The sequence below is a fragment of the Hippopotamus amphibius genome, chromosome 6 (assembly GCF_030028045.1).
Source record: "Hippopotamus amphibius kiboko isolate mHipAmp2 chromosome 6, mHipAmp2.hap2, whole genome shotgun sequence".
Taxonomy (NCBI): Eukaryota; Metazoa; Chordata; class Mammalia; order Artiodactyla; family Hippopotamidae; genus Hippopotamus; species Hippopotamus amphibius.
In genome coordinates, this window is record NC_080191.1 from 76,926,440 (window position 1) to 76,949,286 (window position 22,847).

General features: G+C 35.3%; 1 protein-coding gene across 2 annotated transcripts in view; it reads right to left on the bottom strand.

Annotated features, from left to right (window-relative positions):
- Positions 1 to 400: 400 nt before the first annotated feature.
- MAP3K7 (mitogen-activated protein kinase kinase kinase 7) overlaps positions 401 to 22,847 on the bottom strand; it is a 65,328-nt gene continuing 42,881 nt past the window's right edge. For both annotated transcript variants that reach the window (XM_057738748.1, XM_057738747.1), the window contains 5 exons: positions 19,957 to 20,021; positions 11,448 to 11,553; positions 6,233 to 6,294; positions 5,412 to 5,527; positions 401 to 3,600 (listed from right to left, as the gene is read on the bottom strand). In XM_057738748.1, coding sequence (XP_057594731.1) covers positions 3,420 to 3,600; positions 5,412 to 5,527; positions 6,233 to 6,294; positions 11,448 to 11,553; positions 19,957 to 20,021 — 530 coding nt within the window. In that variant the 3' untranslated portion in view covers positions 401 to 3,419. The remainder of the gene's footprint in view (positions 3,601 to 5,411; positions 5,528 to 6,232; positions 6,295 to 11,447; positions 11,554 to 19,956; positions 20,022 to 22,847) is intronic.

The window sequence follows — 22,847 nt, forward strand, 5'->3', positions numbered from 1 at the left end:
CTGAAATGGACGTGTCGCTTGGCATTAGCCACAGCAGCTTGGCTTATCACAGGAGCCCAATAAATATTTGCTGAAGAATCAGTGAGTAAGCGGGATGTATTTGCTGAAGTGAAGGCAGAGTTTATAAGAATGTGTGTGTGCACGTATGTGTAGGTTAGAGGGCTCGCAGGTTGATAAAGCAATGAAATGCTTAATGTAACTCAGACTACAAGAAATCAGGTTTCGAGTGAGCAGAAGTGTAGTGATGTACACTGTGCTATACTTCACACAAATCAGGATTCAATGAAATTGTGAAGAGAATCCATTTAACCAAAAATCTGAACTGGAGGAAATGATGTAGCCATCACCCAGCCTCTCAAAAATCATGATAATGTTACAACAGCACCGACTATTAGGGTTACCGGCTTTTCAGTTTTTATTCGATTTTGTATAAGGTAAACATGCTGTTGGAGCAGAACACCTCACAGCTCATTTGCTGATATAAATCATTCACCATTTCCATGACCAAGTTTAGAATAACAATCTGAATTTTATTACAAACAAAAATAAATCTAAAAAGCTTCCTTCAATTATACAGTATGCACAAAGATTTCTGCATTACATCATTTTACATAAAATGTTCTGAATGACAGAAGTAGAACTTCCTACCACTTGAAGAGAGGAGCTGACCGCTGAAAACCACACACACAGAAAGAAACAAAAGTTTCACAGGGAAGGCCTGTGATCTCTGGCTATAGGCAGGAGCTGAAACTAGGAACATAAAAGAAACTTGGAGGAAAAAAGACATTTAATGCTCTAAAATACTTCAGCAAAAATAGTCAAACATTTGTAAACAACTTTTAAACAGACCTCTTTGATATGCTATGTTGCTATAAGGTAAATATTCTTAACTGATTTTTATTTGACTCAAAAAAAGCTATTTTTACTGCTGAGGAGTATTTCCCTGTAAGTTAGATAAAAGCTTTGTTTTCTTTCCCTGGAGGCAAAAATAAGATGTGATTAGGGCTTATTCAAGGATTGTTTGTGAATATTTCACGCTGGGGCCTTTTAGGTACTTGCTTGTTTGCTCTTCCCACCCCCCAAAAAACGAGGGTTAGAATAAATGGTAAAAACAGAATTAACGGCAGATTTGGCTCCCTGTTAACTTCTCTGAAGAGTTGATGGGTGAGAACACTGATGAAAATGGCTGTGGATTTTCATTATCCGTGTTATCCTTTTCTCCCATCAGCAAGGATAATAAGGACTTAAAAAATGGGAGCTTGGCAACGCAAGCACTTAAAGACCAAGTAAGGCTGAATTGCACTTGAGTGTCCGGACAACCACAGCAGTGAAAATCCCCAGGAACATATTGTAAACAAACAAGCAAGTGTTCAACAGCCTTTTCTGCATTTGGCATCATGACTTAAACTACTATTTTCTTCCATTTACCTATTTGGGTTATTTTTATGAAATGATTGCATGATGCATAATAACAACAATGAACTTTCCCTGTAAGTGTGTAATGTACGGCAAAAACACATCCATGACCAGAAATGAAATCTGAAATCTATAATGCTAAACTCTAATGGAAACGTTCAGCCTCAGCAACCACGCTTGGCTATCTCATGCTCCGGGATAATTCAAAAAGTCTCTCAACACTGACTAGGTCCCTTTTGGTGGAGTGACAGATGTACAGAAAGTAGCACTACTTTGGAAGAGTGAAGCTTTTCCTTACAGTTATTTTCTGGGCCAATTTTATTTTACTATTAAGCCTAATATCACTGTCAGCTAGGTAATTAAATTACTTGGGAATGAAAACCCTCCTTTTATTTAAATGAAGTGATGGCTGATATTTATTTACCAGAAACTTTTTAATGAGATTCTGAAGAAGCTAGAAATGACACAGTTTAGTACAAACTGTCCTTTACCTTTATTGCTTGTGTACACAAGGAATACACTATAAAACTCAGTGGGAAGAGGAAAAGATAATGGGAGAAAAAGTTACCTGCTTTAGTACTTTTAAGAATAGTTTTGATAACTTCTTAGATCAACTTGCTTATCTGAAATAGAGCAAAACTACAATACAATCACGATATAATTCTAATAATCACAGCAATTATGCTTTCATTTTTAATTTTCCCTTCATAAAACATTAATGCTATAAAAATGAGGTTGATTACATCCCTATTTAAAAGACACCTTGCATCGGCATCAAAATGTAATTTATTTTAATACCAACTGAAAAAATAGAGCTTATATAGTCTATTACTTCAATGAAGTTTTATTATTACTTTTATTTTCAAAGTTGGTAAAAAGTTACTGTTAACAATATAAATTTTCTCTTTATAAGTGAAATTCCTTTAAAAGTGTTGAAAGGCAGCAGGCATCCTAGGATGGGCTTGCAAGGAAAATCAATTATTCCAGTACTGATAAATAGGATACTCGATGAATTTAGATTTACTCCTTTAACGTCCTCACTAACCTGTCCTGATCTGCCATGTTTTTTACTCATTTGGTACTGTGAAAGAAATCTAGGCCCAAGCCTTTTAGCTGGAGCAATTATTTCCATTTTCCATTATTTCTCTTCAGTTTTCCAAATAGATGGTAAAACAATCCAATAATCATTGCAGGAAGGAATGATCATTTAAGCTGGATCACGTTCATTTGCCTTTTAATTTCATTTAAGGGATATTAATATTAGAGTCACAAAAGCTTTACAGTTGCAGCACATACACGCAATCACAGAATTAAAAATCTTTATACCTTTAAAAAAAAGGGTTCCATTTTGTTCAATGTATCATAGTCAAATTTTAGTCTACTGAAATATGCTTCTATTAAATACAGCAACCACCACTTACCTTTAAATATTTCATGGATAAATTCAGTACTGATCCAAGGATGCTGGCATCAAAGCCCTCACTCTCAACGATCCCTAAAGGTTTTGCATTTCTATAATGTACCACCAATTATTCTAGATTTATAATACCCTGTCTTCAACTTGGTATATACCATCTTTTGGGAAAAAAAAAAATTATTGGTTTTTTGAGATGAGATACAAGAACAAAATCATTCTTGAGGTTCCACCTCGAAAAAAAGACGATGTTTGCTCATAGCAGCTAGTTGGATACCCCTTTGTTAGGCTAGCCTTCACACAACGAGCATGCATACACAGCCACGGTTCACTGCATCTGTTCTGAAGTTGAGAACTGCTGCTTATTCAAGTACAGATGCCCCCATGTTACGTAAGGAGACAGTTGAATTGCATGTCCACCATGAGAAATGGAAAATAAACGATGCAACAAATGCAGCAAATATAGGCAACTGGCATTCAGAACACGCCAAAAAGCTAACACTCATGAATTGTCATTATAAGGGTTTTTCTTTCCTTAAAAAAAAAAAGTCTTTCTTTGCATATTTTAAAGTTTAACGGTCCCAGAAAATCATGAAGTGCCTTGTCGTTTTTGCTGCTGACTCCTGATGACCTCTAGTTGTTTTTTGCATTGCTGATAGTAAGTAGAAAGGCTTTTATTTTCATCTAAAAGCTTTTTATGTTCCTGTACCAGACGAGATGTATTTTGCTGGTCCTTTTCATCCTGGTCCAGTTCTGCAACTAGTTCTTGCCTAAAAACAAATATCACATATTATACAGGATGGAAATATTCATACCTTAACAGCTGATGATAGAAGCTCAATTAGAATTTTTTTTCTGGGTCTATCATTATGCATCTTAGGTACACTACTCAAGTGTAACTATGGGCAGGAATGGAAGCTATCCACTCTTCTGGAGAAACCATGCAAATATCACAATCCTTTTAAAAAGCAGCTGTACTTAGGTAAGTAGTGAAAACAGATAAAATGGTACACTAAAAGTTGCAGAAAATTTCAATTGGTATCCCTTTTGTGCAGGAAAGAAGAAGAAAGGCTGGGCAGGGCTTTATCTGGCTATACTTGAAAATAACACTTGAAGTTTTAATCATTCACATTCTACTTTTACACTCACATATTCACATTCATATTCTGAAGTCACAATCCTATTTAACTACAGTGCAAAGTGGCAGCTAACAGAACATTTGCAAGCTAATTAAAATAGGTGCTCTCCAACTTAAATCTCTTTCCTATTTTAAAATAATGAGAAGAATAAAAAGTACCACTTTTAAACCACTCACTCTTGCAAACATTTTTGGGAAAAACCGGAGTCTTTTACAGCCTGATAAACTTGGTTAAGTGCCTTTTATTTGGGGGATAATATGTATTAGCTCCTAACGTGAGGCCACTGGAAAAAAGTGAATAATTAATGAAAAACCCTCAAACAAAAATTTACTAGTAACATTTCTTATTTAAAGTAAATATTTACATTACTAATAAGAAAAAAATATCAAATTATACATTTTAAATACATGCAGTTTACTGTACTGTATGTCAACTGTATCTTAATAAAAGTTCTTAGAGAAAAAAAAGTATTTAAGATTGACTAGAACTATTTTTTTTTACAGCACACTTCATCATTTGTTTTTCTCCAGCATAGAACTCTTCTTTCAAATGATTAAAGTATGAAAAAAGTACAGGTTAAATATGTGACCTAAGAAATACAGATTTTTTTTTTCTTAACATAAAGTGACATAAAGTTCCATAATTAGCTCTACAGTTTGCAAACTCCAATATTTAATCTATTAGCCTTTAAAATATAAAGTTGAATTCATCTAAATCACTGTATTAGTAAATTGTAATAAAAAAAACTATCCCCTTCCCCCCCGCCCTGGCTTTTGGAAGTACCACCATAAATAAGCTTCATAGGTATTTCACGAAGATCATGTTTAAGAAAACTGAAATATTGTTTTTTTTTAAGAATCTCAAATAGAGAAGTATGGCAATGGAACTGTATTTCTTTAAAAGGGGGGAGGAAAGCAGTCTCTGTATCTCCCAGAAAAACATGTGTGAGTACGAAACTCCCTAGAAAAACACTCATAGATATGAAATGGAGCCCTCTAATAAGTAATTCTACTCTCCTAAACATACACCTGGAAAGAATATATCTACAAATATGTTTCTAAGATAAAGCACAACTGAACATTAGTAAATCAAATTATTTTACCTTTGTCCAAGGAAACAATAAATCCAAATTATTTTGATTTATTTTGAAGCTTTTCACTTCAAAATTCTGAGAACATAAAACACATGGTTATGAACACTAGTTTATTTCCCTTAGTTATATTTCTCCTAATGTAGTAAGATATAGTCAAAAGAGATGAGTTTTGCAGGGAAAATTAGCCAAAGGGTGCTTAAAATGTAAACATACAGAAAATCTCCACATTAGAAATACGCTTACTAATTCTAAAAATTATAGTTTTCATGTCTTTAAACTATATTGCACCTTAACACATTTTAAACTCAAAACACTAATGATTTATTTTTATTCATAAAAGATAACTTACTTTCTTTGTAATAATAACGCAATTTCCGTTTGGACTTTCATATATTCTTGTGCCATTTTACAATGCTGTTCAAACACTGCCATGGATTCTTTGGAGTTTGGGCATGGTGCTAGAGGCTGGAAATAAGTCAGGAACGTTAAAACAGAATTAAACCAAATCTCAATGTCTAGCTGAGAGTTAAGAAAGAGACTGATATATTTTGGTAGCACTAAAGCAATGATCTTTTAAAAAGAAGTGTTAAACCAGGCCTAGAAAATCTCAGTGTCCTTTTGTCAGCATTAACTCAGATCTAAAATTTACACGTGCTGTTTTAACACTTTCGTTGCTACAGAAAACCATGACTAGAGTACATCTGGCCTCTGGTTTTACATTTCAGGCTGCCAAACTTTATTATACCAGAAGATGTTTACAGCTCTTGTACTCAGGAGGAGGCAACTGAAGTCTATTACTTGCATTTTCAGTCTCCATGAACATAGCAATGTTTCACACAAACTATTAAGTAGAAATAAGCTTTACGACTTTTACATTTTAATGCACTAAAAATAAAGAGCAAAATGCTATTCTTGGAAGTCTTGAACAAAAGATATGAGTATTTTAAGATGATCCTTAGAACAGGAACATATGATTTTGGCAACTGTAAATCTGATTGACTTAACTGATGAGAATCAGTTATTTCAACTTAATTTTTAAAAGTTTAAGGAGACGAACTAAAAGCATAAATGAACAAATACACAATGAAGACAGGAACTCAACCATCAGCTTTAAAGATAAGCTTCTCTAAAAAGAAAAAAGTAAACTTTGCTGAGGAAGTGCTCCTTTACCTGCAGTTGATGATCCAATGTAAGATAAGCCATTGGGATGGAATTATCTGATCCGTTGGTATCTGGAATTAAAGCATGTATTTCATTTACTTTCTGTCATAAATAATTAGAAACAAAAAGCAAGGAAGTGTGCATGAGGTACTGGTATTGTTTTTCCTATAGTAAAATAAAAGTTGTAGCTATTGGTAATTTTTGAATTCTAAAGGTAAACAGAGGACAACCAATTACAGATAACTGGAATACAACCATACCCTCACACCTACAATTTAAGTCGGCTATAAATTGAATAGAACACAATATACTAAAGCATGTAAGCCCTTGTTTAATTAAAAACAAAAACAGTGATAGGGGACCTTTAATATTTTAAATTCAGTCTTAACTGACTCTACCTAATCAAACCCCGCATTCTCTGTTTCCTTGATCATGCTAAGTTTACTGTAAGGCTGTGTCAACATCATCTGGCAACATCAGTGTTCCTTCACAGGGAGAAGGGGAAGTAAGGGGCACGTTCTCTTCTAGGGAATCATCTTCACTCAATATAGATTCTAACATGAGCCGCCCATCCCACTCCTCCCAATGAGAATCACTGCAGAAAATGAGAGAGGTTATTGATGGGAGTATATTACACACATGGACAGTATGGAAACTGTGACTCAATGTCATGCCAAAAACAGCTAAAAGGGTTTAATTCAAACAACCAGCCAATTTTATCTAACTATTTGAACAGATAGGTTTTGTTTGTATTTCAAAAGAGGTGGTAAAACTGCCATAACAACTTGCAAAAGAAGCATGGGATGGTTGCTTTCCAATATTAACATTTATGTACAACAGTTCCAGAAGCAGGAAGGATCACTGTGAAGTAATATGGACTTTTCTATTTCAGAAGTAACTGCCTTCCTGTCATTAATAGAGAATAAGTGAGTGAAACGAGTGAGCTGTTCAGCCCTTCCTCTGATAAGCGACTCCTTCAAAGAGTGGTGCGGATGAAGGTGAGGTCAGAATGACAGCAAGGCACTGCCTCAAATGCAATAAAAAACTAAGACAGTTGATGGTTCAGTAACCTAGTTTATTGCTGACTGATAGTCTAGTTTTAGTGTTTTTTTTTTTTAAGGCCATTAAAAATGTGCTTGCAAATAACTCCAAAAGCTAAGCTAAATCAGACCAAATGGAGAACGCCTGTAAGGAAGACCACGCAATGCTAGCTAGCCTATGGTGAGCACTCCACACATGGTGCTGGTGGTGGCCGGTATTATTATTTTTACATTACTGTTACTGATACTAAATGAAGAACTGGGAAAGGAGGGTAATTCTAAATACTCATGTTTACATTTCAGATTAACAATAATGTTAATCAAATACTGGAGTGGAATGAAGAAGGAATAACAGGGTATTGCCTAAGAGAGCCTTTACCCTAAAATCATATACTAACATAAAGGTTTTTCTGAAATGGCTAAACAGGAAATACATGCTTCTCTGACGAAACCTCTCCCCACCCCTTACAATAGCTTCAAGCAATGCTCCCACCAAACACTGCTTTCCACAAAATTAAACTGATTAAGACTGATTTCCCCCGACCTTACTGGAGAAATTGTCTTGAAAGAGTTTCTTGAATTTAATATTTCCACTCCTATCACTTTCTTAAATCTTTGATACCTGACATTATCTTATTAAATCAGTCTCCTATATCTGATATGCATTTCAGAATTAAATACATCAATGTTTCACAGTATTCTGGGGATGAAAAAAAAAGTCTAAGGATCGTGCTATTCAAACAACTTTAAAGCCCTTTGATGGTGGGGGACTTAAGGTCCTTTACTGAATTTCATCTGTTCTCTGAAACCAAGATGTGAGATTGTACTTTCTCACTTAAATTGAAATTTAGCTTTCAGTTCCCAGTTACAAGGTAGCAAGGTCATGCCACAGAAGTCTGTCTTTTAATTGCAGATCAAATCTAACCTCTTTTCCTAAATGTTAAGATTCACACGGATTTAGGTGAAATCTCTTTTTCTAGCTCCTGAAACACAATACTTATAACTACCTCATATTCTCTAAGCATGTGTTCCCTTCATGCAGGATGCTGTCTTCTCCCTTCTGTTCTATGACTAAAGAACAAAGCTTACGATTTTACAAAAAAGTCACAGACTATGCCAGGCCTTATCTGTAACTATTAAAACACTCAGCTTGTACTGCAAGCGTAGTAGTTTGTTATATAGCACGACGAACTTATTTTTAATGTGTTAGTATTAGGACTCTAATCAGAATGCAAGCAGTAGGGCATGTCTCTTACATTTCTTTTTTTTTTTTTTTAATTATTTTTTTGGGGGTACACCAAGTTCAATCATCTGTTTTTATACACATATCCCCGTATTCCCTCCCTTTTTGACTCCCCCCCTCGAGTCCCCCCCACCCTCCCCGCCCCAGTCCTCTAAGGCATCTTCCATCCTCGAGTTGGACTCCCTTTGTTATACAACAACTTCCCACTGACTGTTTTACAGTTGGTAGTATATATACGTCTGTGCTACTCTCTCGCTTCGTCTCAGTTTCCCCTTCACCCCCCGCCCCCTCCCATACCTCGAGTTCTCCAGTCCATTCTCTGTATCTGCATCCTTGTTCTTGTCACTGAGTTCATCAGTACCATTTTTAGATTCCGTATATGTGAGTTAGCATACAATATTTGTCCTTCTCTTTCTGACTTACTTCACTCTGTATGACAGACTGTAGTTCTATCCACCTCATTACATATAGCTCCATCTCATCCCTTTTTATAGCTGAGTAATATTCCATTGTATATATATGCCACATCTTCTGTATCCATTCATTTGTTGATGGGCATTTAGGTTGCTTCCATGTCCTGGCTATTGTAAATAGGGCTGCAATAAACATGATGGTACAAGTTTCTTTTGGGATTATGGTTTTCTTTGGGTATATGCCCAGGAGTGGGATTACTGGATCATATGGTAGTTCTATTTGTAGTTTTTTAAGGAACCTCCAAGTTGTTTTCCATAGTGGCTGTACCAACTTACAGTCCCACCAACAGTGCAGGAGAGTTCCCTTTTCTCCACACCCTCTCCAACATTTGTTGTTTCCAGATTTTGTGACGATGGCCATTCTGATTGGTGTGAGGTGATACCTCATTGTGGCTTTGACTTGCTATCTTTGCAAAGTACTAAGCACAGGACAAACTCTTGGGCGAGTGTCCCCGTCCACCCTGCCCCACACTGTGGCGCCCTCTACTGGGTGTAGGCGTCTCTCTCAAGAGCTGCTCCTGGGTGTGTATGTCTTTCTCTATCCTCAACAGAGTCTAAGTGGAAATCCAAGAGTACTTCTGTGTTATGACTGTTAAATCATGGTGCTCTTTATTTTTCTCTGAAAACACACAAAAACCTCTGCCCTTTTAAATTAAAAAATCGAATAATTAATTAGGTTGTTTTAACTTACGTACGCACTTCTAATTTTTTTCTGAGTCAGTGGGCCCTCAGAGAAAAAGGTTCTACCTGTCTCTTCCCTACAGTGTTTTCTGTCAGCTTCATTATCAGTTTTCTCTTAGAAACAGTGCAAAGCTGAACTTCATTAATTATAAACTTAAACTGGATTCTCAACTTCTAAAATGGTATTCAAAATTATTTAAAAATGATGACCGCACACTTGCAGTATATTTTAAGGCAAAGACAAATATTTAGCTGATACTGCAACCTGGACCTATGTATGATGCCTAGCTAATGGTATTTTGTGGCATTTTAGGTCCTCAGAAAAGAAACAAAATGAGGTAGGAGTTGGAAGAGTGAGAGAACACGAGAAATGGAATCACAGCAGTTAAGTGAGAGGGACTTAAGAGAATTTTGATTTTACCCTCATGAATTCACAATCTGCCACACGCTGACTGGCGAGTCTAGGTTAGTCCAGGCTGAAGTGAGGAGACCCAGCAAAGGCTGTAATGTCAGGGTGAGTCCGCCCTCACCGAAGGAGGCAGGAACCAAAAAGAGCTGATTCTACCTCAAAGTTAACGATCAAATCTGTCAAGAGCATTTCCCTGCCCACCTCTGAGGAGAAGTACATCATGATAAATTCTGCACATGTGCTGAGTTGTGGTGAATGTTCTGGACAACCCTAGGCTGGGCTGTGCTGAGGGTGAAACTTAGGAGTTTTGCCACCACTAAATTTAAACTTACTAAAACTAGCAAGTACACCCAAGGCTAAACATAGTTCTATCTTACATGACACAGAGAAAAGCCACCCAGTTAATTTTTTAAATTAAATTATGAACTTGACTAAACCATGCCAAATATCTGTAAATACCTGCAAGCAGAATTTTAGTTTGCAAAGACAGAAAGCTAACTTTTTAATTTCAATTTAATTGCCACTATTAATAACAGAGTTGATCTTATATAAAATCCCAAATGGTTTAATTTTCCAGGGTCTAAGAGATCACCTTCCCTCTCTGACATAATACCATATAAATAATTTTTACAGAAGTATGTTGCTGCATATTTGTCAAGGTAGCCCCTTAATGATAAAGAGAAGTTAATTCTATTATGGCAAGTAATTTCCTGCTTACCCACAAGGAAACTATTCCCTTACTACCTTCAGACAGGCAGATTTTAATACTAATATTTTGATTTTGACCAGTGAGTTTTTCATGTTGGGACATGTTAATAACTCTTACGAGGCTTTTAGAAGTCTATTTAACAGAATATTTACGGAACTGAAATGAGGTCTCTCTCTCAGTTGAAAATGATTCAAAAGGTCAATGGTCAGAAATGTTTTTCTTAGCAAGGTACATATCTTGTGTTTTTAAAACAAAAGACTGAGAAGAGGATGATTATTTTACCATTCTGATATTAGTTACCAAAAGCTGAGAGTTTACTACTATTATTTAGAAGGATGGATCATAATAGGAAAATCAGACTAAAATCTCAAGAATAGAATATCTTCCTATTTGAAAAAAATCCCCAAACAAACCATCTTCAAAATACATGTCTAATATGCAGAGGCCGGGGGGTGGGGGTGGGGGGGCACATGGGGCAAGGTAGTCTCTGTCTTCGTACTAAAAAAGACATTTTAACATTTATTGCTAAATATTTGATCTTATTAATAGGAAAATCTAAACTACTGTATAATGCCTGGCTTTGTAAACATTAGAGTAATGAGATGATTAAATGAACATAAACATGATAAATTCAGCTTTATAATTATAATGAGGAAATAAACTGGTCACCTGTGGAATCATCAGGGGTCCAGGGATGACTTCGAGCTGGCTTTTCTGAGGTTGGTCCTGAGGTAGTGATCATTCTGACGCTAGGACTGGATGACCTACTGCTCACCTGCAGGAAGAAGTGACAGGAGGAACAAAGTGCGAGTCTGATATAAAAACAAAAATAACGAGAAAATTTCCATTCTAAGACAAAGGAAAAACTTCCATTTCTATCAGAAGAGGTCCCAAAACACTTGCAAAAAACAAAGATCCTCTAAGAATATTAGATTAACAGACATATGTTAAAAAATTTATATGCACTCACACATTAATACCTCTTCAAAACTATGTTTACAAGGAAGTAAGTGAAATGCTCTGAGACCAGAAATAAAGTCTAGCAAGTGCTTAAGCTGCTAGCCTTGGGAATTTCAAATGACCTCCAATGGCCTGGAGCTTTTGTTCTGACTGCCTGCTGCACTCAGAGGAACAGGCATAAAGTCTTGGGTCTTTGTAGGATGTAAGTAGGACTGGAGAACCCCGTGTTTAAAGCTAACACCCGAGAAAGGCTTCACTCTCAGTAAACTAGGGAAAAAAAACCTACCCCACAAAAGCAACAGCAAGTAAATTTGCCTGTCTTGGGTAGCAGCTCTGGTTAGAGGGGAGAAAAATGTATCCACTGTGATTCAATAAAGAATTTACAAGCTTGATGGAAGATACAAAAAATCCCAAGTAGGAAAAAAAAAGAGAAAACCTACTACTGAATTAAACACAGGGCATATTATAGTCAAATTCTAGAAAACAAAGACAAATAGAAGATAGTAAGAAAGTAGCCAGAGAGAAAAGATAAGAGTATCCACAAAAGAATACCAGTTAGATCCTCAAAAGCAACAAGAAAGACAGAAGAAAGCTGAATATCTTCAAACTGCTGAAAGAAAACAACTGTCACAGAACTGTTTAGTCAACAAAAATGTGAAAAATGAGGTCAAAATAACATTCTCAGATGAACAAAAACCGAGTTTCCCATCCATAGGCTGTAACCATAAGAATTTCTAAAGCACATTTGTTAGGGAGAAAAAGTTTTTTTCCTTGATGGAAGGGCCAAGTTGCAATCAGGAATACTAGTAAACACAAGGATGAATCTGTACACTGAAAATACTAAACAATGGAACAATGACTAAGTTATAGAATTACCTAACAAATAAATAAGATGGTACTAAAGTCTGAATAGCAATGCACACATAAGAAGAACATAGATTTAAAAATCCTTGTACTGTTCAGATGAGGGTAAAGATATTTACTTTAACTTGGGCATGAGTGTTAAAGTTTTGAAAGTAATTACTAAAATAGTAATATGTAACTCCCAAGCCAGAGAGAAAAATAATGGAAAGAGAAATATATGCATTCAATTCAAAAAAAAGGCAAGAAAGGAGAATAAAGGGAAATAAGAGATAAGAGGGAGCAAATTTATCAGTAACCATATACACGTAAATGGATTAAACTCTCTGGTTAAGATTTTAAAAAATCAGATTGTCAGGCTGGAATAAATGCTGTTTATGAGACATCTCTAATTGACAGAGACAGAGAAAACAGAAAGTTAAAGAATGAAAGAAGGTAACCAGGCAAAACCTACACAAAATAAAGTTATGTAGCTATGTTAATATCACAGAGAATATTTTAGGGGAAAAAAAAAAGAATACTAGAGACAGAGATATAACTATAAGGGGTTCAACTGAGACTATAACAACTCAAAATGTACATGCTGTGCCTATACATAGCTTCAAAATAGATACAGCAATAAAACTGAAAGGAGAAAGAAACACATTTACCGTCATAGTGAGGTATTCTGATATTCCTCTATAAGTGCTATACGAAAGAGACCAAAACCCAACACTCCCACAGTAAAACCTGAGCTCCGTAACAGGTGAACCGGATCTAAACATACTTATGAAGCCCATGCTTAACAAATGAAGACTACGCCTTCTTGTCAAGCACTCCTGACACACTTCTGAAAACTGATAAAAATGCTCATTAAATGGCAGATACTTAGGTGGTTGTAACTATAAGATGGGAATCTATAAGTAGGCTTGTAGCTCCTAACAAGTCCTTTTCCAGTTCATGATTACAGTTCTTCTAGAAAATATATTCAGTGGCTAAGCCCTGTCACAAAGGTATTTTTCTTTTTGGGTGTATTTATAGTCTGTTCATACATAAACTTCACCTTGAGCCTGAAATACTTTATATTACTCTCAAAGTCTGTGATTCCTCAAAAGCATTAAAATCTCCTAAGGGCAGATATCATGTGTACTCTTATACTGGTAACCCCAGGATTTAGGAGATTGCTGAATATACCATGTAATGAATAAAACCCATATAATATAGCAAATAACCATATAATAAATACTCATTAAATAAAATGATAATACAAGCTTTTGGTACTCAGATGTAAGACTGGTGCTTAGGTTTATTTACCACTGATATATAATGAGAATAAAAATATACACCACAGAGAACCGGTGATGAAACATACAACTCATTTTTAGAATGCTGTTAACCTTCATAAATCAAATACAGATATGACATTATTCCTGAGTCCTTTAACCTTCTCTGTCTGAGAGCTGTCTTGATTTAATAAGAGTACACTGATATGACCGTGGTTATGATTTCTATTGTAAATATAGAGCAATTTTTCTTCAGAGTGCTGGTAGAAGAGGGTTTCAGTCAGCCTAATTTTATGTTAACATTTGAAATGTTAACATATAAGTATTTGTGACATGTGAGAATCAATACCAGTTATGAGAAATTAAACAAGATACAGTACAAGTAAGAATTAGCTTTATGAAATATAAGAATGAATTCTGTACACTAAAATAAGTCACTGAACATTTGTGATATTAAAACAAATAATCCTACCTGGACCTAGTATGAATGCTCATATCCTTTAAACTTAAATCTTTACCAAGAGAATTCTTTGCTACTTTCTTTCTAAGAAACTCTTAGCACCTCATGTGCACACTCATTTGTTCTGCTTCAGATTTCCTGTAAGTTATAAAACTAAGAAATAGTGCTCATATTTTTAGGTCAAGTCTCAAAACTGGTCTTTCTTTAAAGCTACAAGAAAAGCTATGAGTTAAATTTATATCCATAAATTAACTAAATAAGTCTTTATATATTGAGGGATGAGTATCTCAGTGAATAACATAACATGTTAACATGTTTGTATTAAAAAAAAAAACTAAAGAAATATTTAAAAACAGCCATAAGTTTATTTTTTGAATATCTGAAAAATACAAGGCATAAATAAGAACAGATACTACTTGATAATTTTTAAAAAAATATTAAAGTGCTGGCAACCTAGTATGAAGGAAGTCTTATTTTTACAGTAGCTAATTAAAAAAAATTACTGGTAAAATTCTGATGGCCATAAATGCTCTGAAACTACTGGAACTCATTTGGGTTGCTCCTTCCTTCAAGACAGTTACAATTACTTTATTCTATTCTCAAAGAAACTGAAAAGTTTAAGAGATACAGAAAAACTTGGCTTACCACAGGACTGGCTTATGAAAATGGTTATGAGAGTATAGAAATGCCACACTGCAATTTAAGTCAGCAAAAGAATACTAAGCCAAATTTAAACTGCAGGGCAAATTACCATCAGTAGACATGAACCAGAATTGGACTTTGACCAAAACCTTATCTGCCTTGACCAAAACTTTATACTTATAAAAAGGATTTGGACGTTATTTACAAACAAAAATAAAGCTTTGCTTTTTGCATCTCACCTGAAAGACTGGGAAAATATTTTCTTAAGCCAAGAATCTATAGCCAGGGTTACTATTCAGATTGACATTTGAAAGCTATTTAAAACCCTCAGAAATCATGCTAGTTGCTAAAATTATAGAAGCACAAAACACAGAGATTAAGTGTTGATTTATATGATATTTTTGTGAAGTACATCTGAACAACATAAATACCAAAAAGAAATGGGTGTCAGCAGGTAATGTAAGTTTACAAGGGTGCGTCCTCCATTATGATAATCACAGATTAGTTAAATCTATACCTGACAGGATGTATTAAAAACATTCTTTCTAATCCAAAATTATGGGCTCGATCTAATTCTGGCTTCACCATAGTTCATTACGAGGGAAATTTTAGAATTTTATTTTTCTTATATGGTTTTTAAATTCTCCAATAGGAAGGTATGCTATGAACCAAGAATTATTTAAGACAATTATGTAAGCTTCTGATTTAGAGCTTTAACAGAAAATTATTTACACTAAAGGAGGTGCAGAATGAGGATGGACAAAAGAAGTAGTGTGAGAAATTATATTCCTTAAATAAATAATAACAATGTATGATAAAGCAAATACTTCCCATGATCTCTGACAGAAGCTTCCCTTATGATACAGAAAGAACAGAATGCCAATGGATTTTACTTCTTTCCAAGTACTAGTTTTGTTTTATTTCTCTACAGCAATGCACTATAATGAGAATAAGCGGTAAGAGCCCTGGGAGGCACCTTATGGGGGGCAGGCATATAAACATGGACTGAGCATCTATTGTGTCTGGTACTCTCACATGTTATCAGAACTCCAGGGGGTGGATGTCATGGTCCCCACTGGCAGATACGGTTGCTGAAGCTCAGGGAAATTAAGGACTTGCCCAAAGCCACACTGACTAGAAAAAGTAGATTCTAAAGTCCATATAGAAATTAGTATGTCTGGTTCTCTAATTAATCATAATTACATCATCTTGCAGCTGTAATTTTCATTGACTGCAACACCCTCCAAGAGAGATATCTTGAAAAAAGATCTATATTGGATACATTTCCAGAAGGGATATGCAGGCATACATGAGAATGTATAACTTTAGTGAAACATACAAAGGTTCACTCAGATGTATTATAAAAAGTAAATTTATGCATCATCTGCAGAAATTTATCAAGGTGGGTTAGCCTTGCTCAACAATATAATACAACAGAAACTGATCATCAATAAACAGTATTTAAATAATTATGACGATGCAGACCACCTGAAGCCAAAACACTTGACACTCAAGAGATCTAGGATTACTTTACCATGCACTGCATTCAGTTTTATACACAAGACAGAATGACAGAGTGTAGAGTTTGTGTACTTTTGCAATCAGATCTGGATTCAAAACTTGGTTATAGCAATCACTGGCCAGTGTAAGGGAAGTAAAGACTTAGGTAAGTTTCTCTAACCCTCAGTTTACCCATCTGCAAAATGGGGAAAATAAAAAGTATCAAACTGATAGGGTTAAGATTTAAATAACATTCATTAAAGGCCTGACATTAAAGGCACGAAGTGGGTGCACAATAAATAAAAGGCAGCTGTTATTACTGAAGTTCCCTAGGTGATCTGGGCATCGGTCTGACCTGCCTCAGTAAGCTCCTGGGACACTGGGCCTTCTTGGTACTGTCAATGCACCCTGGCCAAAGGCCACTGCAAACACACCTATAGTGGAGTGAGCTGAGTTTAGTAATTGTTGCAGTGAAGCAAAGCCCTCACCCTGGGGCACTTTGGGGTGTTTCAGTAAGATGGTTTTAACAAGAGCTTACTAGAGGATGTGGGCTTTTGTTGAGTGCTTCTGAGGAGGCTCCAAAGAAAGAGGGGTTCACTCTTGACTGGCTACTGTCAGAAAGCAGTGGCAATTCTACAGGGAGGGCAGACTAGGGTGAGGGTAAAGCTGAAACTGGTAAAGAAGCAGCAGTCTCTTGTATCTGACAGGAGAGGGCAATGTTTGGTATTTTGTGGGTGGCACAGTGACCCTGTTTTTGTCTGTGCTTGGACAACATTAAAAAATGGTCTTGTTTTGTCTCATTTTATCATGGTCTCAGAGTCACTCTGTCTATTGGTGTTCTGAGATATTGTTTATGTCCAGCTTCTAACAACAAAAGGCTTTAGTATCGGATCAGTTCTTGGACATCAGGAGCAGCTTTTTTCTCAGTATCTTCTCAAATGGAGGCCAGATCCATTACATGTGCTTAATGAGCTTCCTGAATTAATGAAAGCCTCACTCAATTAATTTAAAAGTGAGTTGTATGTTGTGTGGATGCAGTCTTTTACATGAATACCTACACAACCACTTTTAATTAAGAAGCTTGCTACATTCACCACCGCCCTGCTCGATAGAAATGACAGTATAAAAACAACCAATTTAATTTTAGTTGACCAAATGAAAAGTTTAAGTGACTTTATTAAGATCAGTCTCGAATCAACAGTCAAAGCAGAAACTCTTGTTCGATCACTTTCCTCTATGAGATGTAATAGTAAACATCATTAGTAAGCTCTCTCTTTTCCTCTGATGGCTGTGCTGGCCAGGCAGATACTTTCATGTTCTTTATCAATTTCCATGGCCAAAACAAACCAAAAGACCCCCTTATGCATCTGTTTAATCACTGCTTAGCCAGACTTTAAAAAGGACTATACCTTCGATTTTGAAAATCCAGATTACGTATACTTTTCTTCAAATAATGAATGTTATTTTCATGAGTAATTAAAAAGATTTTTAATGGCCCCTTATCATAACATTTTCAGGGGAAAATGTTTTCATAGTATATTAGGATTACCATTTGTCATTCTCATCCCAAACTGCCTATTAGGCATTTTAAGCCTGTAATACTTAAGTAATTCTGAAAGAGTAGATCAGTTTTAAAAACTAGCTAGACAATGGCTATATAGCACCTGTTTTAGAACAGGTTTTACCACTGTATCAAATTCCACCCCCCTCTAAATCTTTTGGAGTAGTCTGTGATAATTCCTGCAAGTGCCTGTCTCACAAAGTCTGCCTCCGTTCCAGGGTTTTACTACCTGAAGGTATTGAAGATGAAACAGTGACGATCAAAGTCTCGAGTCATACAGAATTTGTGGGGAAATAAGTACGGCTTGGTATGGTGAGGTCAGTCCTGAAATATAGCAATGCCTTTATGACACAACACAGAGAAGAGCGATGGCACTGGCAGATGCCCCTGCACCATCTTAGAGCAAGCCTCTCACTCTCAGTCAAATGGAGAATGCTTGGCGGGAGTTTCTCATAACTGGAATGGCAATGGCAACAGTAAATAGCGTTAAAAAGGCTGAGCTCCTCAAGCCTCCAAGGAATCAAAGCAAACAGCAGATGTCAAGCTACCTGTTACTAAATGCCTGGATTAAAACTTTAAGTATTTGAAGGGGAGAAGGTGGGAAACGTCATTCAAAAGTTCTGGGATCTCACAAAAGCAGATATACTGAAAAAACTGCTACTGAATAAATGCAATCAAGATTTAGGGTCACTTAATATCATAAAATATATAATAAATTAATATGCAATATATACACACATTTTATGTATGTATGTATATGTGTATATATGTATTTGAATGTGTGTATGGGCATTATAAGAAATAAAAATAATTCCAGATATAAATGAAGATCAAGGCTATTTATCATTTAAACATCTAAGTGGTTTTTGTCAGTTAAGTTAGTTGATGGCTAGAAAAGGCTTTCAAATTTTTATTAACGACTACAAAGAATCTGTAAAATTTCAAGCATGTTATAAAAATGAAATAATAATAAAATACCTTTTAGGATGAAAAGTACTAATACATTTTACCAGACATTAAATCACATTGTTTATAACATATAATCCAATAATTTTTCATGAATATAGACCATAATGTGGTATTTTTATTACTTCAGATGCATGCTATAGTCTTAAATTTATTTCAGCAAAAGTGAAAGCCAATCAACAACAAAAACCTTGTAATTTTCAATTCATTTTAAGAATATGATATAAATCATATATGTTAAGTCTATTGAGCTGAATAACAGAAAAGCACTGACCTACTTTTATATACTTGATTGGTTAAAACTCTGCACTTGTCAGTATGGCTTAAATTATAGCACTGTCTGGGTCAGCTACAGAGAGGTAAGGGGAGTTTAGAACATCCAGAAATATAATGATGAATAATTAAAACCTTAACATCTGGGATAGAAGTTTTTCTAGAGTTTATCCATCTACTTAGCAAATACTGCCCTAAGGATGTTTCACAAAAATATATACATCTAGTGGCTATGACAAATTGAAAGATTTTAGAGTGCACACCAAGTATGTCAGTGCCTATGATCTCAGACGAGTGACATCTTTTGGGGAAATACTTTATTTCCCTCATTAGTAAAAAGGAGACAACACTAATGATTCATTTAGAGGATAACGTTAATGATAAATTGTTAAATTACAAAATTGAATACTTCCTTATTAAAGCATCTATAAAAACCACATAACATACACAGAGCACTAATGAATTAATCAACCTATTTTCACAAATCTTCCTTCAAGTTAAAACAATAATGGCATCAAAAATCTATACTTTTTCCCCCTTAAGTATTTAAGGTCAGGTGATAATGAACTTCTCTGTCATAATTTCAGGTCAAATCATAAAATTAATTTTGCAGAGTATATATATTATAGCTAATCCTCAATTTCTGCCCATTTCTATTCGTGAAAGACAGAGAACTTGAACGTTAAGTCTTACCTGACCAGGTTCTGTTCCAGTAACAGTTAAGTCTTGGATGGATCTACGCCTTGGCTGCCCGTTGCCTTTTAAAAAATGAAAAAAGTAAAATACTGAAATCTATTCAAAGAGACAATAAGGTTTTAACTTAATACCTACAGTAGGAAGCTGGAATTTGTTGCTCCTTGGATCTACACAAAATGTTTGTGGGACAAAAAGTGAGTTTATTAAAAAAAAAACGGAAAGAAAAAAAAAGAGAAAGATGTAAGGAAAGGAAGAGAAACAGCTATTAACTCAAAAGTTGCTGGCCTACAACAAAGTATGTCCTAATACAATAACCACTCCTACCACACAAAGGGCTGCTGAATTCTCTTCCACCATCTTCTGTCATATGTTTAAATAGATGAATGCTTGGGGGCTGGGGCTGATGACGGCATCTATTTCAAGGGCCTTACGTTACAGTTGCTACAGCAAGACAGCTAGCAGGTTGTAAGCCATGACTGACTTTAACCAACAGCAGTACCTTGTTCGTTTCAGGGCCTAAAAGGATGCTTAGGCTTGAATTTATTACACTGAGTCACACTTACCTAATTCCATTAGTCTTTGTCAGAATCTAGTAATTTATTATTTGTGAACAACAACTCAATTTCCTAGTGGAGATGAATGACTCTCATTCTGTTCCCAAATATACAGCTTGTTGAAATGGGCTAGTGTGTTAATCCTGCTTCAGGAACGTCTAAATTAAAATAATTTAATTAAAAATCAGTTCATGAAAGAACTCTACAAATGTCAGCAAAATGGAATGAATTAAACAATAGCTTCACTCAGCACTTTTATTTGGGAATAGGACTGTTTATATAGTATCTTCTAAGATGAGAGATCAGCTGTCTAAAAGGAAACACCAAAATATTAAGAGTAACAGCTGATACAATACCCAAAATTCTTTTGACCCTGAAAGCTATATTATGTAACTTCTCAACCAGTGGGCAGCACTCAGACCACAGATTCTAATAGTTGTGGCCTGATGAGCAGACAGAATTCATTCTTCAAGTTTTATACTTCCATAACCTTCATTATCTTATTTTAAGCCAATCAGCAATATAACTTAGCATCTTAATCAAGGTGAGCCTATTATTTTGTACATAAACTAAAAGGACCTTACAACAGAAGAATAATGTTTAATGCAATAATACGTGTAGTGAATAGAAAAACTCAAATTTATAGCCATCCTTGAAAGTTAACTCTTTTCTATTTAAAGCTATGTTTTAGAATTCTTTGTATAATCTTAACTCAAATTTCCTTCAAGTTTCATTTTATTCTAAGCTCCAACTTTCAGTTACAAATTGACGTAACAACAAACTGCACCTTTACTAAATCAGGCACACTAAGATATTTATGTGAAAACTTTTAATTATCCCTGTTTCCTGAGGACAAAAAGGATCCCCATCACCATGACTAATAAGCAATTTCAGGCACACTTCATTCAACACAATCATTCTAAAATTAGCTGAGACAGACAGACTTGTAAAAGTGTCTGGAATTCTCTTTTCAGATTAGCAACATTTGTGAATCTGAGGAACCACCCAGCACATGTGTCTGAAGATCATTACATCACCACTGCAATAACAACAAAAACAAGCTCCAAGTCGGGGTAGGAGGAGAGGGGAATAAAAACTTTTAAGTAGGGTAAAGGAGAGCTGACAGTTAACAAATGCCATAAAGTGAGTAATCTTTAAGCTACAGCCGGAGTCAAAGCAAGCAATTCTAGGCAATGCATTTTAATTAGCATAACCATGGCAGAAGCCATCTGGCAAACAGCTCAGACAAAGCAAAAAAAGATTGCAATCAACAAATACTTGTTGCTCCAATGTTAAGTTTTAAGTCATAATTTACAAATATGAATATAAAAAACATCAAGCTCCTATTATTGCAAATGAAAATTACTGGGTGTGTGCTCAGTAAATTTAGATTGATTCTGAGTTTTTTGGTAACTAAACACTAATTTAGTAACTCACTTCCTTTACACTATTTCATGGTTCTTTGATATGTGCCTACCTAGAGTACACATGGCAGTATAAAGCAAAAAAGAAGTAGAAATGAGGGACCATGTGATATCAACAGATGCTTAATCAGGGAATACAGAACCTGTAAATGATGTCCTAAGTATTTTATGCTGTAATGAATCCTGGAACTTTCACGACTTCTGATAGGGAACAAATGATATTTTTAAGAATAACTTTTCTAAGAGCAACAAAAGGAATACACTATACCTCTAAACCACCCTACCATCTCCTCATCCCCAAAGGGTGGCTGGAACAGCAAGCAGCTTATAGGTTGACTGTTTACAACACTAAAACAAAATTCACCTCTTCAAAAAGCTGCTCATTTTAAGTACAACTGACTTCCTAAGCTGGTATTTGAAAGTCATCAAAATTTTCATATTCATACGTTTTGAATCTTAAAGATTATGGGACATTATTCTTATGTGTAAAATGCACAACATTTAAAAAAGTCATACAGCACTACACACTGCAGGAGTATTTATACTACTGTTTCATGGTAAACTGAATACGTAATTTTAAAATATATGTTAAAGTGGCCACAAGTTTCATATTCCTTTACTAATTTCAACAATTCTGGTTGGTTTCTTAGAATAAAAGCCCCTTCAGGGTGGGGTTCCCCCTACACCAAGGGAAAGCAATTATTGATAAATTTCTCTTTCTAATAAACCCACTTTATAAGGTTACAGTTCAATCATTTAGATTAAGAAAAGTCATCTTGGTAGACTACAATCTAGTGGAAAGAGACTGCCTAAATATTCACTGTAAGGTTAGATGCACTTCCCTGTTTAATTAGCCACAAATACAGGACTGTATTGAAAGTGCGGTGGCTACGCTTGGCAGAAGCAGGTA